General features: G+C 39.7%; 1 protein-coding gene across 6 annotated transcripts; it reads right to left on the bottom strand.

The window, feature by feature from the left end:
- Positions 1–8,636: 8,636 nt before the first annotated feature.
- LOC127780394 (pentatricopeptide repeat-containing protein At3g21470-like) lies at positions 8,637–15,404 on the bottom strand. 6 transcript variants are annotated; one of them, XM_052307301.1, is made up of 6 exons: positions 11,846–15,404; positions 11,642–11,720; positions 10,593–10,619; positions 10,456–10,505; positions 9,616–9,790; positions 8,637–9,460 (listed from the first exon to the last, which is right to left on the bottom strand). In XM_052307301.1, exon 1 carries the CDS (start codon positions 15,298–15,300, stop codon positions 13,408–13,410), a length of 1,893 nt encoding a protein of 630 aa, XP_052163261.1. In that variant the 5' UTR covers positions 15,301–15,404; the 3' UTR covers positions 8,637–9,460; positions 9,616–9,790; positions 10,456–10,505; positions 10,593–10,619; positions 11,642–11,720; positions 11,846–13,407. The 6 variants fall into 6 exon arrangements, with proteins under 6 accessions (XP_052163261.1, XP_052163262.1, XP_052163259.1 ...); XM_052307303.1 differs by having other exon boundaries at positions 8,638–9,460; positions 12,417–15,404; XM_052307300.1 differs by having other exon boundaries at positions 8,638–9,460; positions 11,642–12,055; positions 12,417–15,404.
- Between the last annotated feature and the right edge of the window lie 9,707 nt (positions 15,405–25,111).

The raw sequence follows: 25,111 nt of genomic DNA on the forward strand, positions 1-25,111 counted from the left end.
TTTTCTGTGTAACCTTTTTTAACAGTTTAAATTTGAATTTGAAAATATGACAACTTTAAAACAACATTTTCAAATACTAAATGATTTCAACTAAAAAGTCATCAACAAAAAAAAAGTTGTTATAACTCATCAAGATCTATAACTTTTATTTTTGACATTTCTTAATCCGACAAAGTGTTAGTAACATTGTTCACAAAACTCACATATCTCTCATCTGGTTTCATAAACTATAACGCAGATATGTAACATTGTTCACAAAATTTACATATCTGCGTTATAGTTTATGAAACCAGATGAGAGATATGTGAGTTTTGTGAACAATGTTACTATCATTTTGTCGGATGAAGAAATGACCAAAATAAAAGTTATAGATCTTGATGAGTTATACAACTTTGTTGTTGATGACTTTTTCAGTTAAAATCATTTAGTATTTGAAAATGTTGTTTGAAGTTGCCATATGTTTAAATTCAAATTCAAACTGTTCAAAAAATGTTATATAGAAAAATGACCAAAATAAAAGTTATAGATCTTAATGAGTTATACAACTTTGTTGTTGATGACTTTTTCAGTTGAAATCATTTAGTATTCTAAAATGTTGTTTCAAGTTATCATATTTTCAAATTCAAATTTAAACTGTTCAGAAAATGTTATATAGAAAAATAGCCAAAATAAAAGTTATAGATCTTGATGAGTTATACAACTTTGTTGTTGACAATTTTGCCATTTGAAATCATTTACTACCCGAAAAATTATTTGAATTTCTTATATTTTAAAATTCAAATTTTATATAGTTCAATCAAACCCAGATGGAGAAATGACCAAAATAAAATTAGTAGATCTCAATGAGGGATGCTGGGGTGTGGCATCTTGGCTCAGGACTTAATAGGATTAATAGAATACTCATACCAACAAGTTACCACTTCTTATTTCTAAAGAACTCTGAGGTTAAGCGTGCTTGGCCTGGAGTAATTTAGGGATGAGTGACTTGCACAAGCCTGGAGCAAGCACACGAGTGAGGACAAAGTGTACAACAAAAAAGACTTGCTTGGCCTAGGAGAGGCGGGACGTTACATGGGATTTCTTTTTTTTTTGTGGATTATACTCATCCGTGACGTGCTATAATTTAGAGATGAGAGTCATCCGTGACGGGCTTTTTTGTTGGCCTGATTGAAATGTGTGTCATCCGTGACGGTCGAATGCCCCATTGAGATATTTCACCACATCAGTGACCTTTGCTTGACGGGGCCCCTACCCGATAGAGATGGGGCTTGCCGCCCGTTACAGATGACTGAACCCGTGCTAGTGGTCATAACCATATCATAAATATCAATTACTTAGATGAGCATGGTTCCCTATGATAGATGGTTGTTCACAAGTGACAAGTGGTAGCAAAGAATAAAAGGTATACACGATTAATCATAGGAAAATTCTATTTGTTGAGAGTTAATGTTTTCAATTTTCATTTTGAGTCAAACTAAATTATATTAAACTTTCCATGCAGGTTTGACTTACAAACAGGGGAGGATAAGGGAGGAGACGCGCAAACCTGACCACACGGCGAAGGGGTGACAGAGCCAGGCTAGGCAAGGGTCGTGTGAACACTTGGTTTGGCCAACCCAGCCAGGAATTGGTTTTGGCTGCTGAATTTTGTGCACAGCCGTGGGCCAGCGTTCATCATACCATCATGTCAAGTTGATCTTGTTGCACGTCGGGAGTTCTGAAAAGACTCCCCCACATTTGTCTTGTACCTTGTCTTTATTCAACAAAAACTTAAAAAACAAAATGGGCTTCCATCGGGATGAAACACCGGCTGACCAAACTTTATTCAATAATCCTAGGCGCATGAAGTTCCTAAATTTATTTTTTTTATCTTCATCTTGATAATTTTTTTCATGGCAACAATGAGCATGGTGGGTATCTTAGCAGGGTGGAGATATGATGCACAAGGTGGTTGAGATTCTTACCGGATAGTTCTTACCAAGCTTAGAACTAAATCGAATGCAACAAAGTTTTGCATTTGTTTTGCTTGGTTCCATGTGCATCTTTGTTTTCTTGGAGACCAAGGAGCGTGGTATGAGTGTTGTAGTTATTTTACGCTGCTCCTTAGTTGTCTTTTTATTTACTGCAAAAGGTTAGTGGACAACAAATACCCGAGGGATTACAAAGAATTGGAAAGATTTTATCATACCCTCAAGATCAGTTGTTCACATCCATGCTAAAAAGGAATTGAATTCAAAACTTCAGAAGTGTGGATCTCACAAATTTGCCATAATTTTATTTTGTCATCATTTTTTTCGAGAGACACTTTATTTTATTCTTGAAAACAAATATATATATTTTTCAGTTTTTATTGTTCACCAAATTTTCATTTAAGCAAAACTCTTGCAGGGCTGAGGTAAATTTGCCTGAACAAGGTAAAGGAGCATTCAACAATATACGCACTGTGCACCTTGAGAGGTGATCTATTTCTCTTTTGCATGTTAGCAATTGCTTTATTCCTGGCCCTGTCCTACCTCCAGTGTGACTCGTGCATGAGAACTCACCTCGGTTGACGGAACTCGTCATGAAAAGCTCGTAGACCTCCCCCCACACACACACTTGGACTTTTGTGTCATAAGACGTCAAAAACCAAGTGTGAGATGTTGGGGTCTCTTGTGTTGCATCGCCAAGGATCACCAACGTGCTCGGTTGATGTAGCTCTTGCATTCTTAGGCATCGTATGACCCTCGTTCTTAATCTCAACCTGTGATTGTTAGTGACCAAGAATACCCGAATGTGCATACTATTCTAAAACTGGTCCTTGCCTTCATTGGAAAAAAAAACTTGCCATGATAATCCGGGGTAACTCCCGGCAGTGCTTTGTTTATGGTCACAAGCTCAGCCATAGAGACATCTTGCTGCAAAGTTAGTGCCACAAACACATACAAGATTTGCAATAGTTATGATAAATATAAGCATCCACAACCACACTTCTAATCATGTTAGAAATGATGGCCAAAAGGCGGTTGTGATCCTCGCACAAGAAAGCGATACTAAACTAACAGGACCCTGGGGATTCGTTATGTGAGCATGAATCTTGGGGAATTTTGAAAGAGAAGCTTTCATGCTCAAAGTGCCGTTCTCATCCTCCAGAGTTGATGTCTCAAGCTTATCCATAGCCCAAAGGTTCTCCTTCTCAAGAGATGCATCGTGCAAGAACGAGGTTGTTTCTTGACAACTGTCAAGAACAACATATTGAGGGCCAGAGAGACAAGGTTTTGGCTCGATTGGAGGTCATGATGGTGGTTTTATGGAATGTAATTCAAAGATCTCAACCGACTCCTCTTTTTCTTGGATAAAATCCAGAGCGTCTTGTTTAGAAGATGATTTGAGCAGCTAAAATGGAAGAACAGCAATTATGTCCTCCAAGATATCTTCTTCAGGAAGGGTATCAGTCAATGCTTTTCTTGACTGCGAGAATGGAACAAAGAAATTGACCCTCCTAAAGAGAATTTGAGGCTACCTAATCGAGGAGTATTGATGAGAAGTTTCTCGATTGGATGTCTGATTAGAACATCAAAATCTTGGATTTCAAAAACATGAATAATTCAAGATTGCCTCCTTGCCATCATGAATGACAGGCACGTCTTGTACAATACCTAATTCTTCAATAAGACTCCCGTTAGGGTGCTCGAAGAATTTGTTTGTCGGTGTAATTGCCTTGTCACTCAGAATAGTGAATACAAAGGATTTTGAGACAATATTGGCATAGACTGATGGACTGTAAAGGATACCAACATTATTCCCTTCTAAGTGATAGGGAATGGTTCGAGGAGCGATATTTATTAGAATTACTTCGGAAGAAAGCTCTGCCTCCTTTAGCCATTCGTCACTCATGATTGATGTCAGCTCCCGAACTGTTTCCTTTAGATATCCATATTCTATTGGATCGAGAGTTGGCTAGAGAATAGGTCGCCGTAATATTCAAGAAGATCATCCCTGAATTTGGGAGCACATCCCGGATCATGAATTTCTTCAATATCTGGAGATAGTTCCCGGGAGGATTCCTCAGTTAGATCTGATGATGTTGACGGTTCAGGTTCCTCCGTACCTCCGGCAGTTATGTTGAGGTAAAGTGCAGACTCCTTATCCAAACCCGTATGGAAATGTTGCAGTAATGCAAAATCGGGTATGGCAAGGTTGGGACTAGACTGTACCAGAGTAACAAATCTGGCCCAAGCTGCACCTATTGATTCCTTATTATTCTGCCGAAAGCTGAGGACTTCGATCTGGAGGAAAGTAATACGACTAATAGGAAAGAATGTGAGGCACAAAATCTGTCTCGCAATTCATTCTAGCTACCACTCACACTCCCAACGGTGTAAATGTACCATTGTTTTGCTCTCTCTTGAAGAGAGAACGGAAACAATTTCCATTTAATAGTCTCCCGTGGCATGCCTTGGATCAAGAGGCACGAACACAGATGCTCAAACTCTCGCAGGTGATGATAGGAGATTTCCTGGTCTAGACCAGAGAAAGATTTCTCCCTAACCGTACTGATGAATTCGGGACGAATTTCATAGCCAGGTGTTAAATAGGCTCCGATGAAGGAGGTGGCTCGTAAAATTTGCCCCGTGGAGTAGATAGTTGAAAGATATATTGTGGCTCCATGGGCGAGAAGAGTTTTACAAGAACATTTCTCTAGGTAGCAGGGGTGAAGGTAGAAGAAAGAAAAGTAAAAAGGATATGAGGATGAACAAGGTACAGAGATAAACAACAACCGTTCTCCGGCAACGGCTCTAGAAATGCTTGTTGGTATTTCTTAACGTCGCAGATAGAATTTGCAAGCGCACGGAAGATACCGATGTAGCACTTGACCCGGGAGTATTCTAAGGTATTGATTTCCGCAGGGAACGTGTGTGTTAGCTCTTTCCCAGGTTCATCTAAGGACACGAAGCAAAGATAGGCAAAGGGTAGAGAGGATTTACTAGTGGGAGACAATGTCTATGGAAAGCTTAATTTAATCCTAACGCGATACTTCGGGCACTGGCCAGCCCGCTGCTCCCAGATATGGCTCTACTGCGTACTCAGACAGGGAGGACTTCAGTGTAATTGAGGGTTGTCACCAACTCTACACCCACCTCAAACCTACTATGGGATACGAAGCAATCGCTAGAAATTAACTACCTAGACACCGCGTCTATGCAATTAATAACTATTCTAGTGCCGGCCAAACACTAATGCAATCATTATAAATTAATGGACTATAGTGAACAATGATCCTGCATGCTAATTAGGAACTAACCAATAATTAATTCTCACAAAGTAAATCTTAATTACTCAGAATGATATTTCTATTAAACCAGAGTAATTAACGAAGTACAAAAATAAGGAAAGGATTACCGATAACTCCGGAATTCCTCCAACTTCTATTTTACTCTCTCCCTAATTCTAAGTATATACCATAGAACATATAAAGATCCTAAAGTATACTTAGGGCCTATTGTAGTTCAGCTCTACATCTTGTTGTGTGTTAAAATGAACGATGAGAGGGGTATTTATAGGTGGAGGTGCCTTGGGAGGATAGAGTTTCTTCCAAGCATCCAATGAGCATCTTCATCCTCCTAGTGCCAAGTGTCTAGCTTATGACTATTTTCACCGGTGAAAACGGCCATAACCATCAACGGGGGAGCGATTTGCTACCAAACGCAACCTGGGTCTAGGCAGCGGCCTCTGTCATGGTTCGGCCGAACTCCGGCTCAGTTGGCCCCGGTTTTCGGCCTGGACATTTATTTTGGACCCCTTATTCTATTGGTATGGATGTTTGGCCCATTTAGAGGTGTTTAATTTGGTTTTGGGTCTAAAACTCTATAAGTTCGGATACGAGTTTGATTCTCCTCTTCCTTCATGTATATTTCTTCTCAACTTAGGTAGTTTGTCACCTGTATATGAATATACACCAATACTCGTGAAAATTGTTAGAAATAAACATTACCACTATGTTGTATGTTTTATATTTATAGTCTTATGTAGGTATTGACAGCGTTAATTTTGTACTTAACGGCCATCAAAATAATCACCTATATAAATTTACTAACTAAAAGGGGCATCTATATAAGATAGCCATAGCTCGCGAGACAACTCATTCATCATAACGTTATATCAAGTGATCCACCACCACTTAGAACAAAGCTTTATTATTTTCCTCTCAGTACTCATGCATGCTTTCTGTCGTTCCATCAATTAATATAGCCATATAATTATCACTCAAGCATAGGATTGCGAGGCATCAGTAATGCCTGAAATTGGGCGCTGTTGAGATAGTGTCTTCTACTGAAATTGGGCGCCTGTGAGATAGTGTCTGCTAGGAACATTTTCGTGCAGATTCATCCAATTACATCTAAAATATGTTATGTGGCTTCATTGTAGGCCAAAGATGCATGTAGCAAACTGAGAATGAAGCCAGAACCAAGCTTAGAGAATTTGGCTAAGTGGCTAACAGCAAGGCCATCTTTTATGCTAGGCATCCTTTGGAAGCAAACTAAGGGTTCATTCGGAATGTAGGGTTGAAAAAACATATAAAACATAGGATTTGAAAATACAAGAATTCCGGACATCTTTGAAATGCAAGATTGAGAAAACATAGGAATAAGAAAAACATAAGAATATAATGTTATGATTATTGAATTCTTATGGGATTATAAAACACAGAAAAGTCTCCAAACTATCGTTTGATTAGCACATAGGAAAAATGCAGGAATTTTAGACACATGAAGAGAAAAACATAGGGTGAGGCCTCATACTTATTTTCCTCCAAAATTGCTGTAGCATAGGAATTTCAAAGGAATTGGTAGAAAACAATCATTTGTTTTAAAGGACTCTATAGGATTATTTCTCATAGGATAAAATCCTCTAAAATTCATGTGGTTTTTCCTTTGAAACAAAGGGGGCCTTCATAGGAATGGATGTCTAGATGAACCATGGGAAAAACATAGGAAACAACGGTATGTGAAAAGTTTATTAGAGAGTTAACTATAGTCTTATCCCTAAAAAAGCATTAAATAATAAAAAGGAGAAGCCTGATGATGCTTAAGCCTTGCGTACGTTAGTGTGGCATCAGGGCTTCATTTGCCTCGATCCTCCGCAATGAGAAAGAAAACAAAGAGGTCAGACTGGACATTTCTCCCCTGCAGTTTTCCTACAAAATTAGCACCATAAGAAAGTTTCCACCATTTTTCCTAAGGGATAATCCTCCATTCCGAATGGACAAACAGTACCATTTCCTATTGGAATTAGAATCCTCTGTTTTTCTTCCATGAATCCCCCGATCCAATCAAGCCCTAAACATCATGATGTATAAAAGCTAGGGCCCCTTTGAATCATACAAATAAAAAAACGAAGGAATAGAAAAAACATATGATTCTGAGAGAAATACAAGTATAAAACAGATGATTGCAAAACACAGGAAAAAACCATAAGAATGATTGTTTGATTGAGCCGCATGAAAAACACAGGAATTTGAGGAGAGATAAAGACTCAAAGGATTCTTAACATGAGGTAAAACCTCATGTTAAATTTCCTCCAAAACTTGCATGGGAAGAGACATTCCGTAAGAATTTCATAGCTAGGATTCCATAGGATTCATTCCTTTGATTCAAAGGGTTATATAGAAAAAATTCCTATAGGAATGAAACTCTTTAAAATTTCTATGAATTTCCTTTGGATCGAAGGGGGCCAAAAATGTTAACAGCTTATTAGTTTCCTGATGCATATAATTTGTCAAAAAATATTGGCGGACGATAGAAATCGCAATATCTCAATGCTATGCATGACATAACGAAAACATATTTCATTATATTGGACATAGCAACTACTAGAGCGATTTAATAATCCAGATCAAATGTGGAAAGCTCCTATTATGTTGTTCATCAGTAGAGCTTCTCCTTTTCCACTGTTACAAATGGATTTTCTTAAGCTTCCCCTCATTACAATTGCCTGCTTAGTGCTAAGGAGTTACAACATATAGGATATGCAACTTGGTATTTAACCAATAGAAATAACGTGAGATGAACACAAACACTTTATTATAAACCTTGTAACCATCATCATTTTATCTGTCTCATGGATATATACTGGAGAAAAACTCATGCGCTTATGTGTGAAGCATGATTTAATACTATTACATGGATATCCAAAATGAATGTAGGACTGTTGAATAGCTGTAGTACAAATGAGCACATCAAAAGTTAGAAATTAAATTGCAGGGAAAATGAAAGCATGCACGGAAATATAGCATGGTGCATGATGTACTTTGTTTTCAACCATAAATAAACAGCTGCCATAGCTATTGATATCATATCAGCACATACATTTTTTTGATCTTTTGCGATTGAGAACAGAAACTTTGGATCAATGAACGCAAAATTTTGAAGGAAAAATTAAGTAAATGTGACGGAAGCTTTTTCTTTTTTTCTTTTTACCCAAACACAGCATGGAGAGCCTCCTACTGTAATTTTCCATTATAAAGAGAAAAGTTATGTACAACAGGCAAAAAATAATTTTTGAGGGAAAAATAATTACAAGGAGAATGAAGAATGTACAACATTGGTTATGCTAAAAGTCCTAGCTATGATGTCTAAGTGGTTTTTTTTTCTTTTTTTTTTTTTTTGCTCTGAACACATGCACACGCAAAGCAAAATCCTCTTTGAAATGGGAAAAAGCTTTGATGTGGCAATGCCATGCCACAGGATAGCAACATACTATGTGGCACCTCTTACCACATAAATAGTGTTGTAATGAAGCTTTGCGGTGGTAATGTCAAAGAATATTGGCATGGTCAAAAGGTTCAGGTTAAAAAAAAAGTTTGACATTGTTCGTTGTTAAAAAAAATGCTTTTTTAAAAAAATTAAATAACAAAAGATTCAGCTCTAATTCACCTATGGGGCGATACAGTACATACACTGCAACCCGTGCAACTATGCAATATATTTATTCCCTATGTTTATCTCTTGGCTTTGCAGGACGGAACACGTTCTTCTGGGTTTAAGCCATGAACTGGTCTTGCCTTTTATTTTTAATCCGCATTGAATTTATCTTGTTAGAGATGACACACCAGAGCCATGGCCTAGTCCCTGTGGCCTCCACCCTGACTAGCCACTTGTCAACAGTAGGTTTTACCAAACTTGCAATACCTCACATTACATTTAAGGAATATTGGCATTATTAATACACAACAATTTAATTTTTTGTCCATCAAACATCATTTTTTTTTACCAGAGAGAGTAACCAAGTATTCAAATCGCATTAGATGCCTTCTCTTCTGCGAATTCAGAAACAGCTATCTCATCTTATAAGTTCAGATTTCAGAATGAACTCCAGGATAATTGAGCCACCAGCGAATCCTCGGCCCCTCCAAGCAACAACCGCCCAGCTTCATTCCCCCTGCTCCAGCTTTGGGGAGCAGGGGAGACAGGGCAGGACACTGGAACAGAAAATGAAATTGCATTAGTCCATGCTGAGCAAAAGATGAACAAGGAACGTCCTCTTGGGGTCCTAGAACCCCTGGCAGGGCACATGAATGTTCACATGGAAGAATCGCCCATTTTTGGCTTGCGATTGCGTGGCAGAATAACTCACGGTCTCTGAATGCACAAGGTGAAAATGGTTCCATGTGTTTCTGGTATTCCAGTAGGCCAGTATACTTCTGATCAATGCTTTGTGTGGAGATCTCTGGTTTCTATAAACCCCAGGATGATGATGGCTCTTGTGAGTTGTGACCACCAATTTGTCCAATGGTTGTCCTTGCTCCCAGCTGCACATGAAGAGCATGAGAAAGTAGTCAATTAGTTGAGAACCCAGTACTGTAGTACTACGAATAATTGAGCTCTGTGCGATACTTCCAAGTTCCAGCATGTATTTTACCAGTATTTAGGGTTCAAGGGGCAATAATTATATTATTATTACTATTGAATGAAAATATCGACAACAATAGGACTGCTTATTTCAGTTGGGAATATCAAAATCAACTGGAACACTGAGCATTCACTTTACTAGCAGATAAGGTGTAAGTTGCAAATACTCCTACTAGATAGTAAAGAGAAGGACCAGTTATGCGATCGATTTCCTCACAATAGTTTGTCCACTGATACAACATCGGGTATTCTTTAAGTAGTAAAAGTTTTGTACGGGAAGCATAATAGATGGCATCAAATTGCATGTCAGATAAATGTGATGCAGATAAGGCTTCCACAGAGGAGAATCTAATGTATGCAAAAAATGCAAATAAATAATATTCTTTTGGACCAAACTAGACTCCAAGTTATGCTGTAGTACCTAGGTTTTTGATATGCCTAAACCTATGATTTCCTTGTGTTTCAGTAATGTGATGCTATCGACCTGGAGATCTTTAAAATCATAAAAAAAAAGTACTAGATATGTGAAATCATCCAACTCAGGAGTCAGGAAGCACAAAATTACCACTGGCACGAATTTGAAGGACTGATTAGTTTTAATCCTCGGACAGCAGCCTGAAAGCAAATTAAAATAACTTATCATGAGTCATGATTGGAGTGACAAAGGTAAAAAGGAAAGAAGGGCTGGAGAGTCAGAATGACCTGGTGATCAAAACTTCGATGATCTTCCTGAATGATGGAAAACAGAAAAGTTACAATATAAGCCAATCAGATCTTCTAGTCTCTATAAACTAAAGCAACAATATCTTGAGATTAGCCTTGAAAAAAGAAGTCCTGAACTGATGTTTCAAAATTTGTTCACACCCTTCCTTACAAAAGTTCAAAGAATGCAAAAGCATGTCACAGTCTTACAGAATGTGAATTAAAATGTCAGGAAAGCCTCATCGGACAACATGAAGATTCAAAATTAGATCAGTTAGACTTCTACTAGTACTTCATAAATTAATTGGTCACTTAGTCATCTCTTAGCATTAGGTGTCCTTTTTGTTAAAGAATAACCTTGACACTGTAAACATTAGGGTAATAAAAAGGTAAAGATAGGAAAAATGATGAAATGGAGCACACGGCATTAAACGAATTTTACAGGAAAAAGTTCAATTCCCTAAATCAGGGAAATTCCTGAGAAATAGAGTCCAGAGTGTCCATCAGCTTTCTATGTCATATTATCTTCATCTATTTTGTGATTTTCCATATCAATATCATCTCTTTGGGTAATGCTGCTTAACCTCAGACATAAATAAACAACAAATATTCTCTTTGCTAATGACAACTTTCAGTAGCATATATAAAAAATTCAATCAATTTATCACTCCAATGTTGTCTTATATTCACATGGAAATTATTATAAGATTTTGCACTTAACATTCGTGTCCCTGCTCTTTTTTTATTCTCCACAACAAATATCTTCTAAATGTATTACAGAAGAGAATCACTACTGTAAATCCAGGTAATTTTTTGTCTTAATTTAATTCAATCGTAAATAGTGTTCAAGTCGACAATGAGTACTCAAGCATAAAATTTGCTGAATAATCCAGCCAAAACTAAAGATAAATTTCCACAGTGAAAATATGAGAAATCAGACAACACAAAGTACCCATATATCATTAAGAAAAAATGTATGTTCCTATAGCTCTAATGACCCAGGAGACAGTCAGACAGTATGTCTGTACTGAGGAAGAAGCGGAACACACCACAATCAAATGTGAAGTTCATCCTGGTATGAGTTGTCACTGTAAAACTACATCTTGACATGAGCACAGCAACTTCTGCCTGCAATGCAAATTCTCAGTGGAGGTTTTGTTTCTTGAAAAAGAAATTTCTTCTTTAAATGGATGGTAGTTCACTATTAATTTTACATTCATGCTTGTAACAAAATAAGAGCAGAAAAATTTTACCTTGTAAACAAGCTTGGTGAAAAAAAATTTACCATATCATAAATTCATAATGGATGGAAGAGGATTGAACATATACGACTATTGATCTAGATGAAGGTCACAGACTGGCAGCTATGTAATCAGCATGGTCCAGAACTATAAACTGCCAGTAGGGCATTTATTAACTGGTTGTTGCTGTCATGATGACATGTGGTGTAAAGGCCAATGCACCTTGAAATAGCCAGGCAATAGATGGAACATGATTCAGCGATTTTGAACCGTATAGCGCCAACAAGAGAATAACAAAAACTCAAATTTTAACAAAATAAATCGAAGTGGCTAATGGATTTCTATCAAGTATCAACCCAATCCCATCCTAGTTTCCTAGCTGCAAGTTGCTTGCAGCTATGTTCCTCAGCCAAAGTCAAGATTGCTAGAAGCTAAAATTGAAGTAAGATCAGAAAACTATGTAAAGGCCTAAAACCAGTTGCACTTACCAGTGTACTAATATTGAAAAGTGTTCTTCTTTCAAATAAGATGTTTGAGAATAATGTACAACACATAAAACTGGGAAAGAAATTTCTATACTTACTATTTGTAACAAATATGCCATGCTAGTCAAAGAAACAGATAAGTCGTGTGCTCCCAATTTGTGATTTCAGTAGTTTGAAGACAGGATCTCAATATGATTCACCAGATTAATCAAAATGCAATGGGTTGGGGTGATCACCCAAAAAGACCATATGGAGCACTTCTGCTGCTAGCTAAAGCAGCTTCCTCAAATATGCATTGATAGTAAAGAAGACTCAACTGCCCAGAGAATAAGTGACGTCTACTTATATCTGAGATAGTACGCAGCTATTTGCTCCTGGTGAGTGGTGACAGAACCAGAGCTTGGTTCATGCCAATTGCAGCAAAACTCTCTGCCTTCTATTTACCAAAAGTGATGCTCTCCAGTTTGATCCAGAAAGAAGATTATTAGCAAACCTGATACAGTTGTAGAACAATAGGAAGGTCCCCTTTACCCATGTTACTGCAGATTATTCACAACACCTGATGAACTGAATTAGACTTTTTCAGTTACACTTGGAAAACGGCTGTAAAAGAGCACTCCAGCGATTAACTTCTCCCATAATCACAGTGAAGCAATGTCAGCAAAAACTAGCTGTATCTTACACAGTTGTTGCCCTATCAAGCATTGAATAGCCCCAGTACTAGCCACAAAAAGGTCCTGCCACAAGGACTCAAGGACATAAGGTCATAGGGTCCCAACTCTCAACCTTTACACATGAGCTGCACAAGACAGACAAGCAGGCAAGATCTTCAATAGTTAAGCGGTGTGCAATTTCTTTAAGCAATCAAAGGGGGTGTCCTCTATGATTCATGCATTCAATCAAATCATCAACTGCTGATCTCTCTCTCTCTCTCTCTCTCTCTCTCTCTCTCTCTCTCTCTCTCTCTCTCTCTCTCTCTGCTATACAACTTACCAGTCCATCCTGTTCAAATGGTAATCTAGTATTTATTTTGCACATGTAGGACGAGCAACACTCAACTAAGCACTTCTGATGCTGCAGTGTTCTACATTATCTTACCCAATGTGCTTGCTCTGTATGTCTCATGAGGGCCATTAAACCGTCAACTGTTTCATATATCTCTTTCCTCCTCTTATGCCTTGTATCTTTAGCCAAAAACTCATGAACCTCACTGCCTACCTGGATTGAGCTACTTCCAGGCACTTTCTCAATTCCCCAATTACGCATGCTTGTGCGTGCATCGATCACACCATCCCACCTTCCTTCCAAAGCACTACAATTAGAAACCAGGACTTGATAACTAGAATTAAATGGTTCTAGTTCAGTTATCTTCTTACTGACATATTCTATAAGCTCTGCATTACCATGTGCAACACAAGAGCAAAGCAACGTGACCCATATGACAACACTAGGTTCAAGAGGCATGCTTTCAATAAATAAAATCGCCTCCTGTAAGTTACCTGCTCGACCAAGTAAATCCACCATGCACCCATAGTGCTCCATTCTTGGTTGAATGTTATATCGCTCAACCATTTCATTAAATATACTCCAACCTTCTTGCAACAAACCTCCATGAGCGCAAGCAGCGAGTGCAGCAATAAAAACTGTGTCATCCAGTTGAACTCCTTCTCTGCACATATTATTGTAGACCAAAAGAGCGTCTCTACAAAGACCATTAAAAGCAAAGCCAGAAATCATTGTTGTCCATGTAATGATACATCTTGTTTCCATTTTATAAAAAATTGACTGTGCCCTTCCTACATCCCCACACTTTGCAAACATGTCTATGAGAGCATTTCCTAGTGCAACAGTGAGATGGATGTTGCTTTTACCAATGAAAGAACTGATCCAGTTGCAGTATTCAACACTGCCCAATTGAGCACATGCCGAGACAACACTCACTAATGTCGCCTCATCAGGTCTGAACCGTCCTTCAAGCATCATCAGCTGAAATGTGCGCAATGCCTCATCGTATCGCGAGTTGTGATTGTATCCAGTTATCATTGCATTCCATGAAACCAGGTTCTTCACAGGCATATGATCGAACAACTCATTCGCTGTATCTAGATCCCCAATCTTGGCATAAGCAGAAACCATAGCAGTCCACGAAACCACATCCTTTTGGTCCATCCGATCAAACACGGAACGTGCAGCCTCCACATCACCACTCGTCGCATAACCCGAAATCATCAAATTCCAAGAAACGGCATTCCTAGAAGGCATCCTGTCAAACACAGCCCACGCTGTCACCATGTCACCCATCCTTGCAAACCCGGCAACAACAGTGTTCCAGGAGACAACATTCCTCTCAGGCATCGCCTCAAAGAACCCCATTGCTCCCGTAGCGTCCCCACTCGACATGTACACCCCAACAATGGAGTTCCACGAGACCACATCCCTGTCAACCATTTCGTCGAACACCTGCCGAGCGGCCCCAACACCGCCACCGCCACCGCCACCGCCACCGCACCTGTGGTACACATCCATGAGCGCGTTCTGGACGAAAACGTCGCTCCCGAACCCGCACCTGACGATCTGGCCATGGATGCAGCCGCACGGCCGCGGGAGCCCCAGGAGCGCGCACGCCCGGAGCAGGAAGGTGAAGGTGAACCCATTGGGCGGGACGCCCTGGGCGCGCATGGCGGCGTAGGCGGCGAGGGCATCGGCGGGGGCGGGTGCGGGGGCGGGGCGGCGGCCCCGCGGCCTGGCCCCGGCGAGGCGCTCGACGAGGGTGTTGTGGGAGACGGTGGAGGCGGCGGGGCCGGCGGCGCGGAGCGCGGCGGCGGCGTAGCGAGGGGAGTGGGCGGAGAAGGCCGCGGCGACGAGCGCCGGGAGGAGGCGCGGGCTGGCGGCGAGGCCGGCGGCGAGGAGGCGGGCGTGGGCCTGCGTGAGGTGGGCGGTGGAGCCGAGGGTTCGGAGGATTCGGAGCAGCGCTTGCTCCATCGCTTCGCTTTGCTTTGCTTTGGTTCGTCGTCTCGTGGAGACTTGAGAATTCAGATGCGGATCATCGTTTCCCCTTTCCCGCTTCCCCAATCTGACGGAGACACTATTTCATACGGAGTACTAGACAACTCGCCGATAGGAAACCTTCGATGCCATCAGAACAGGTCGTGACATTTGAAATATCACCATCAGTATTGTGGACATCCACAATAAGATTTTTGTCATGTCGTGATAAATTATCCCAATTAAAAATAATTTCTGAAATGGAATAATAGAATGTATTAAAAGCCAAAAAAGAAATCACAAACAATGAAATACGTACAAGTAGAATTCAAATGTGCCTTGGAGTATTTTTTCCCCCTAAAATCTCCATAGTCTAAAACGTTACTCAGAGCACAAGAAATAATTATTATGCAATCAGAACAATTTTCAGAGTTTCTAGAAAGATAAAACTAACATAAACCCTGCATGTTGCTCCCCAAAATCCACCCTAATTAAATCCCGTGCTTCCAAATTGATTGGGGACTTTTAACCCCCTTTCATTCCTCTTATTTTTTCCCTAAGTTTCCCCCCAATAATTGTGTGTGTCGAAACGCCCGAAATGGCCGCGCCTTTCCTTGCTGGCATTGATGGCTGCCCGGCATGATTGCCACTGCCAATCCGCACTTTCCATCACCGGATCTCCCTCCTTTGCCTATAAAACAGAGCCCTCTCTCCCTCCCATCATTCTGTTTTGCCACCTCTCTCCTGGCTACATCGTCTCTCCACGACATCCTCCTCACTCTACCTTGTTGGAGTGTTGCCCGACGTCACCATCTCCTTCCCCGGCCACCCCTCGGCTTCGCCCAAAGTATGCCGGAACCCATTCATTATCGCCGTCTTCCTCCTCTATCTCGCAATGCAACTCTGGCCGGTTGTTTCTTCTCGCCAGAGCGTTGCCCGGCTGAGCTGCCACCGCCTTCGGCTTCGCAGTGCTGAACTCCACTTCAACCTCGCTCTCCAATCGCCCGAAGGCTGCCACAGTAACATCGTCCTCATCGCCGTCTTTCACTATCAAGCTGGAGTGCCTCTAGTCGCTATTCCCGTCTCGTCGACGCGCTGCCAAACCTCATCATCACAGCCTTCGGCATCGTGTCATCAAGCCATGCTCTAGCACTGCCTTGCCTACGCCGCTAGGTCGTCACTAAAGTCATCTCCTCGTCTCCATCGTCCTCGTCCATTCGTTGTCAGTCATCGTCGTTGTTTCCTCACTGTGCCAGTTCTGTTCGTGAGCTCATCATCCCCTCGTCAGGCCTTCTCTCATTTTGGTGTTTCCTTATACTGTTGTTTGTCGATGGGACGTAGTCGTGCGTCGGCGTCAGCTTTCGCTCGTGCCGCAGTGATGTGCACATGTGATGACAGTGTTTCCACATGCTCATGTGAGCGCCATGTGGTTGCCCATATGTGCAGCCCATGTGGCATCTAGTGGGATCTATTTGTCGGTCACTTGTTCCGGTTGACACATAGGTTCCCCTTCCGTAGACCCGCGGACTGCTTCTATGCACTTTGTCTACTGTGGTCTAGGGATTGACATGTAAGGTCCAAATGTCAACAACTCAACTCTTCCTTTCTTCTTGGGTCGATGTCTTAGACATGTTCTACAGATCTAAAATTAATCACAATAATTCGTAAATTGTCATAACAACATTAAACTTTAGATGATCTTGGTCATATGATCTCTGAATCGACTAGTTCAATTCTCTTAACTTTTTTTATAACATAAAGAATCCATGTTTGTGCTTTCTAGGTATTGTTATTGCTTCTTGAATAGGGTTTTAGTTTTGTTTGTGTGCTTCGTGTAGTTGCTGTCATTCTGGAGGATCCCGTAGTGTGGGTTGAGTTTGTTGTTAAAGGTTCAGAAGACCCTTTTCTTAGAGCAAGGTAAGTCATGCTCTCCTTGAGCATATCGAATCCCAGTTTACAGAAGTTATTTTAATTTAAATTATTGTACTTTGTTGTATTAAATTTCGATGAATAACTGTTTAACTTAGCTAGGCCTATTATTCCTTGTTATGGCCCTATTGGTTGTTATTGCTTAACTATTTCTTGACAACCCTATGTAACAAGAACCGGTTAGTAAGAACTATATATGTGGCGCTTATTAGACCTTTTAGGTTTATGCTTAGCATGCTTAATTAGCAACATGTAGATGTTTTATTATGTGACTTTCGGGAGCTATTTCAGATCACTTATGGTAACTCTGGAACTTAGGAGGTATATCCTTCACATGACACTCTCTTCCCCTTTCAAAACTCCCAAAACCATACCTCGACCGCTATGAGGATTAATCTCGAGCTTCTATTGTAAAATATTATTGTACTACCACATGTCTAGTTTGGGTAAGGCGTAATTTGTAGCTCAGTCTAGTATTGGGCATCGGGACACGAATAGAAGCAGACGAAGTCTGGTGTGATGGATATTGTCTTATTGACAAAGGAAAGCTACTCAAGTAGCTGGCTCGATAACCTAGATTATATTTGTGGCAAAGGAAGATCACTCGAGTAGTCACTCCCAATATGGGTGAGCTGATGCTTTGGGACGCAATTATAACCTCTACCTGTTACAAGGTCCTTGGCCGTAGAATGGGGTTGTGTCAGTCCCCTTGTTCAGGGCTAGGATGAGTAAAGAACAATGCCACCTTTTCCGTGCATGTACCGTGGTGGTATGAGGCACGTGGTGACATGTGAGGAAGGCGTGTCTTATGGGTAAAGATATACACCTCTAATCATAGTAAAACCTATTTGAATAGTTGTACCTCGATTATGGGCATCCCTAGTAATGTACTCAAGTTAGTAGTTCTTAAAATTTGGATAATCTAGTTAGCTAACTAAAATTTGGAATGGTTGGCCTGGTATGGCTTAGGACGATTTAGAATCTGGTACAAGGCTGCTTGGCCGGTTTAATCTGTTTTTGGCCTGTGGTTTAATGTAGGTTCGCATGGGTCGTGACATTGATAATTAATTGGATTATAGGAACATGTTTCTAAAATTGACTTTTATTCCTAAAATGATTTGAAATGATTGTTTGTTGTAAAACTCAACCCTGTAATACTATTCATTATGCCACCTTGCATTAATCATGCATCTCCCGGTGTGACTTGCTGAGTACGATGATTATATTCATTTTTGCTCAATCTTTTCCTCTTTAGTAAGTAAAACTTTGGAGAAGAAGTCCTAGGTAGAGTCTTGTCTTATACCCTAGTTGAGCGCATGTGATGATGGAAATATAGGTTTGTTTTTCTGTTGTTGTTTATTTTTGTTTGTTAGGTCTGATGGCCTTTATAATAATATAAATATTATCAACATAATAAAGATGTGTCTTTCGCATCAAGTTCGTTGAGGTATACCATGATTTTTTTCTAGGACGCGGATTAATACAATAGTGATTGGGAAATGTGATTTTCTGGTTGTGACATTTTTCGCCCTGAGTGTCAACCTCATGGCAAGTATGAGTGAAGGATCGTGGAAACTACCCCTCTAGGAATATGTGTGGCACCCACAGGCGTTACCGATGCCGATACTCAAAGAGAAGCTCACTACTACGATGGTAGTGGCCAGCAGGATTAGTAGACAGATCGGCTAGAGCGGCGGCCAATCACCTGTACCCACCACTATCACCAGAAGGTGAGTGGCTGGCTCGATGCCCGATGAAGCGGCAGCCTCCAAAGAGCGTAGCCAGGGACATGATTACTTGAAGGTGGCTCATCTTCTTCTCCTTTCCTTCTCTCCTCTCCATGGGATCCAATAGGCTAGGTGGGGTGTAGCAGTTGTAGCCTGCCACCACCGGTTGCACCCCTGCAGCGCGCCACCTCCCATGCCCGCCACCTCAAAGATCACCGGAGAAAAACATAGACACCTATGCGGTATTTTCCCAATACAATATACTAATTAACCACCGTCTTTTTATTGCAATATAGATGTACATGCGATAAATATATATCTTTTTTACATATCATAACTATGCTCTTGAGCACAAACAACGATATAAATATATAGCTAGCTAGCTAGCGACCACGAAGTCAGAATAACTCTTACAAACCACGAGACGCAAATTAAACACAAACAAAATATACTGCGAAAACCAACAAGAACAACACACACACAAGATCGATCGAGATTATTCCGTCCAAACTAGCTAGCTATCTAATTAACGCGCGCGCGCGCACGCAGCGTGTCGTACGTTTGTTTGCTTCACACTTTGGCAAATATTCCACATCATGCATATGATCACGCGGGAGGCTTGCGTGCGTGGCCGGTGGCCGGGCTGTTGCCTGGGTTGGTCGGCAACAAGCCGTCTCCTCCCACCCCCGCCTCACCTCCATCTCCTCCTCCTTCCCCTCCTCCTTCCTGCAGCACGCGGCCGCCGCCGCGTGCCGCCGCCGCCGCCGTTGTCACGGCCGACGGCGGCGGCGACATGGCGGCCGCGAGAGGGAAAGATCGCGCGGCGTGGCACTGGCAGCGAGCTGACAGTGACAGCAACGCCGACGACACCACCACAAGTGCAACGAGCGCCGCCGCCGCCGCTGATCTGCCGCACGACACGCTGCCCATCGATCACACAGCAACAATATTTGGATTATATGTCTAGCTTGCTAATGCTAATGGTGACCTAATTTAGTTGTTAAGATAACTCGCTAATTAAGTGAGATGAGAGATGTGTTGATCTGCACTGCAGCTGGAAATGCCAGGGCTGCCATGGTTTATATATGCAGAGGTAGATCACTGTTTGGTGCTTAAGTAATGGATCAAGTTGTACGAGCAAGCTTAGCTAAACTAAATTAACCTAAGCTTCGATTCCATTTCTTTCCTGGGAAATCTTCTACGGAATTAGTACTGGTGTTTTCTTTATAGGACGTACTCCACAAACTAAAGCAATTTAGTATTAAACGTCAAATCATACAGGTGTGCTTTTTTTTTTTTTACTGAAAATACCGGCTTTTCAAAATCTCAATTACACCCCAATCCGAAATCACTGATAGCTGCTAATTTATCCGGCTGAAGTCATGTAGAGTAGAAATGAACACACAAATAGGAACATGGTATTGATAGGTGTCATCACTTTTTAGTGTAAAATAATTTAGATGGACCACATCTTTTATAAGTATTACTACCTCCGTTTTTTAATTTATGATACCGTTGATTTTTTTATCAACGTTTGATTATTTGTATTATTTAATTTTTTATGTAAATATAAAAATATTTGAATCATGCTTAAAGAACATTTGATAATAAATCAAATCACAATAAAATAAATAATAATTATATATATATATTGAATAAGACAAATGGTCAAATGTATCTTAAAAAGTCAACGACATCATAAAAAAAACGGAGAGAGTATGTTACCTGAATGTACCAAATTAGGGTGTTTTTATGATACTTAAGAAAGTATTGAGAGGTTTCACAAATTTGCATTAGCTAGAAATTAATCGTTTGTGTGGTACCTCAGAGTAAATTTCTATAATATGGACTATGATACCTATTAGTATCTTCTTAATTAAGTACCATAATCAAGGATTACATAATTGTTCTTACGAAAGTTGGAACCACAATTACCAAACAGAGGGGTACAATCCTTTTCCTTTTCCATATTAGAGATCTGATGATAACTTCATACTGTAAAAGTTCGATGATATGCTTCTCCACGTTAATTAATTTCGCTTTTCTGGTATCAATCCTTGGAGTTCAAATTCATTCTAATAAGTGACGACATGCCACTCGGCCGGCCCACTCAAAACTGAAAAATGAAAACCATATCATTAAATCCAGATGCTTTTGCAAGCAGAAATTTAATTAAATCCTGCAAAACTTAGCTAATATATGACCGGTAGATTTGTCTTTGTTGAAAAATTATATCGGGCACTATATATGGATGACGACATGTTCATTCCTTCGTGGTAGTAAATGTTCTACTTCTTATATATGTTTTTGTGGGTTTTCATTTGTTTTTATAATGATATGATGCTGAATGCGCATAAATTAACTAAGCCTCAATGAGTTGCTCAGTATAATTGATCATTATGAAATAATACTATTTGAGTAGCAATGCTAATAGAGTAATGTGTAATAGCCGGACTGCTATTAACAAAGTTTCATAATTAACTAAATAACATATTTTACGTTGCTTGGTTACAGTAACATAATTTAGTACTTCTGATATACATGAGCATCATGATATATTGCTTGATTAAATTTCTTGATGTTGTAGATGTTAGTGATATGCTCTAGAGGCAATCATAGAGATGATTGTATCACATACTATGTTTACATATTTCTCCGACATTGTTCCTCGAAATAGATAACTCATTATTGGTTAATGAATATGTGATTCTTTCATGAGACTCTTTATGTTGTTTGTTACTATTTCTAAAGGATCCTTGATCAAATATCATACGTGGAACAAATATGATTAGATGATCAGCACATGTATTAATTGATGATCATGTCCCATGGATCATGGTATAGAGATACCAAATTAATAATGTGGACACATGTTAGTGAACTTGTTGTTGGATAGACCCAACATAAGACACTGCAAGAGCCATATATGTTGTGTCATCAGTGATCTCATTTAGTGTTGATGTTGAATCCTTAGACCTGAGATTATCATGGTTCCCAACATGTGTAGTAGCTTACTTAGGGACTGCTAAACGCTACTCCGTAATTGGGTAGTTATAAAAGTAGTTTTCGGGTATGTTATGAATTAAAACATGTAGTGAGATATGAATAATCAAGATGGGATTTGCCCCTCCTATGGAGAGATATCTCTGGGCCCCTTGATGTTGTAGATTATGGAAGTGCATGGCCATGCCAAAGGTGATTGAGGAGTCAATCACAAGTTATATAATCTATCAATAAGTTCGAGTGAATGATTGAGCTATTTGAGGATAACACATATCTAGCCTTGAGCTTAATCGATATCGTGAGGCAAAGGGGTTCATACAAGTATACAGTAGAGGTTTAGTCGATATGATCTTTATGTATGCCCGGTGAGTCAATACGTTCTGCTAGGGGCAGCTGTTGACGCGTGGACCGAAAAGGAGTTTTCGGGTTATAGCCGAGTGTACATGAACCTATAGGGTCGCACGCTTAATGGGCCGGAATAAGGGGATTGGATGGAGATTCAATATGAGCTTAATCTGGATAAGGATCCGAATAGGAGTCCTACGGGCCTTGGAGGCCCAAGTGATCGATCCTATATATTCGTAAGGGGTGTGACCGGCGAAACGTGAGAAACCCTAGCTGTCACTTCCCTCCCAGCACATCTGCGCGCGGGTGCTAGCACATCTGCGCGTGGCGTTCTGTCCCTGTACATTTGGATACTGGTAGAGGCGCCGCTGGTTTGCGGTGCTGATCGGCGTGGGAGTACGGCGAGGAGAACGCACGAAGAGGAGAAGGTCGAGCTGGTGCGATTGACTACTTCCTCTACATCAACGCGCGCTACTTCGCGAGAATTCCTTCGACTTCCTAGCGCCTTTTTCCGCTGCGTAGCGCGTCGAGTGGTAACGATCTATGATCTAATACTTGCATGGTTCCTGGTTTACGCGATAGAAAATTTTGATTTATGCTTTCGTAGTCTACGCGTATCCCAACAGTAGATACCCAGAAAAATATCTTATTCCTATGAATATCAATATGATCAATACTCTTATTCCTATATGAATATAAATTTGATCAGACGACCAAGCTACTTAATTCGATGGATATAATAACCCAATCAAGGTAATAACTTCACCCTTCAACAATTGATCCGTTCCCTGACAGGTGCCGGGTTGGATTATAATGTGAGGAAATTAATATGGCGGCCGGTTAAAATCATTGTCCATTTCAAAATTTATTAGTAACTGAGTTCTTACTGCTTTTCCTCAGGTAAATGTTTGTTTATATAGGTTCTTTTTAGCCTTTGCTTACATTATTTAGTTATCATGAAAATTAGGTTAGTTGTGGTCATTCCTAGAGCCTTTAGTTGAGAGTATCTCGAGACATCATTATTTACGTATAGTAGTATCTAACATGAAATACTTATGACCGAAGGGAGTACAAGAACAACTAGATGTGTATACATTAACAAACTATATTATGAAGATATTATTCGTAACCACATTCATATCAATAAATAATTGGATCAATTTGTGTTGCCTAAACATGCAGATACTAATCTTAAACATATCATGTATATATAAATATATATTTGATCTACTTATCGACCATACTGGTATATCTTCTTCATAGTGTTAAATAAAAAATATTGACAACCTTCGATCTCCCATCTAATTTTTTTGACAAAAAATAATAGGGGTGGTCCCTATGGATATTTATATAAAAAAATACTAAAATGTTTATATAGGGTTAGAATATACAGGAATGGAGGAGAATTTTAGGGTTCGCATGCATAATTGAGTGAAAATTTGATCAAATTCTCTAGACTTAACAACTAAATGTTGACTTAGGGCCATTTTGATTTGCTACCAAAATGTACCGTACTATTTATTTTTTTTAGCTTGTATGATACTTATAATTCTTTGGATTAAAGGCTATTGGTATTGCCTATAGTAGATTTGGTATCAATTTAGAACATTCTACACTATAATATCATAATTTGGCTCCACATTGGTAGCAAACTAAATATGAGAATGCAATCTTATGCTACTAAATAATTGCGCTTATGTTTTGCAATACTAGAATTGGTACGGTAGTGTCAAATTTTGAGTGGAAGCATTATATCATTGAAAATCTGATGATTTCAGTAGCTTGTATATATTCCAAATTTGTCATCAGCAAGAAATTTTCCATGAATCCTCTGTTCTAGACGTTGATTGGTGATGATGTGATAGAATTCTAGGGAATTCCATGAATCCACACTACACTGTTAAGTGCAGGACCCTTAACGTTAAACTCCCAAGCCAATTAACTGGACATATATCGTCTTTATTCAGCTTTCTCTTTGAATTTGGATGACCCACTTGCATAATTGGTTGTTCCACCTATGCACACAAATCAAGGATGTATCCATCATATGGAAGATGTCCCATGGAAGGTTTACAACTAAAAAATAATCAGAAATGCATCATGGAAAACTATGAGTAAATCTAAATCGTACCGCAAGTTTTTTTATGAAAAACTTTCAAATGTAACTATAGTATAGTTGAAGTGTACCTACATTGTAACTACATTATAACTACACTGTAACTACAATCTTACTTATATAAAACTTGTATTTAACTATAGTTTGGTTAGCTACTACCGGGATCATATGCTTGACCTATGTGAAAAATTTATTTCTAGCATTTTTTTCTCTTAATGCACAAATATTAAGATGATCCGATCGATGTCCGCAAATCTGAAAGTTTTGAGGGCAAAAAAAACGAGCAGAAGTTTTCTAGCAATTCCATTACTCAAATTGAAATTAGGTAATTTTTAAAGAGAGCACTGCAAATACCAAAAATTTGAGTGGGTTGCCACTGAGTGTATGTGGCTGCATGTTTAATTTGAAGCTTACTGAATTGCTTAGTTAAACTTAATGTCTTATTACTTACTTTCTAAACTTAATGTTCTTACTGAATTGATTTGTTGAATGTGGCTAATGTGTGTTGGCCGAACAAAACATTTATAACACTACTATTCAGGATATATCACGACAACCTTCACACCCCCTATTCAAGGTTCATAAATATGAGGTGATATGCCTATCTGTTGATGAAAAACACGAGGCCTGGGAGATTTGCTTAACTCCAGTGCAGGTCCAAAACTCGCTTTCGGGTATGCTAGCGTGC

This window comes from Oryza glaberrima, chromosome 7 (assembly GCF_000147395.1).
Source record: "Oryza glaberrima chromosome 7, OglaRS2, whole genome shotgun sequence".
Lineage (NCBI taxonomy): Eukaryota > Viridiplantae > Streptophyta > Magnoliopsida > Poales > Poaceae > Oryza > Oryza glaberrima.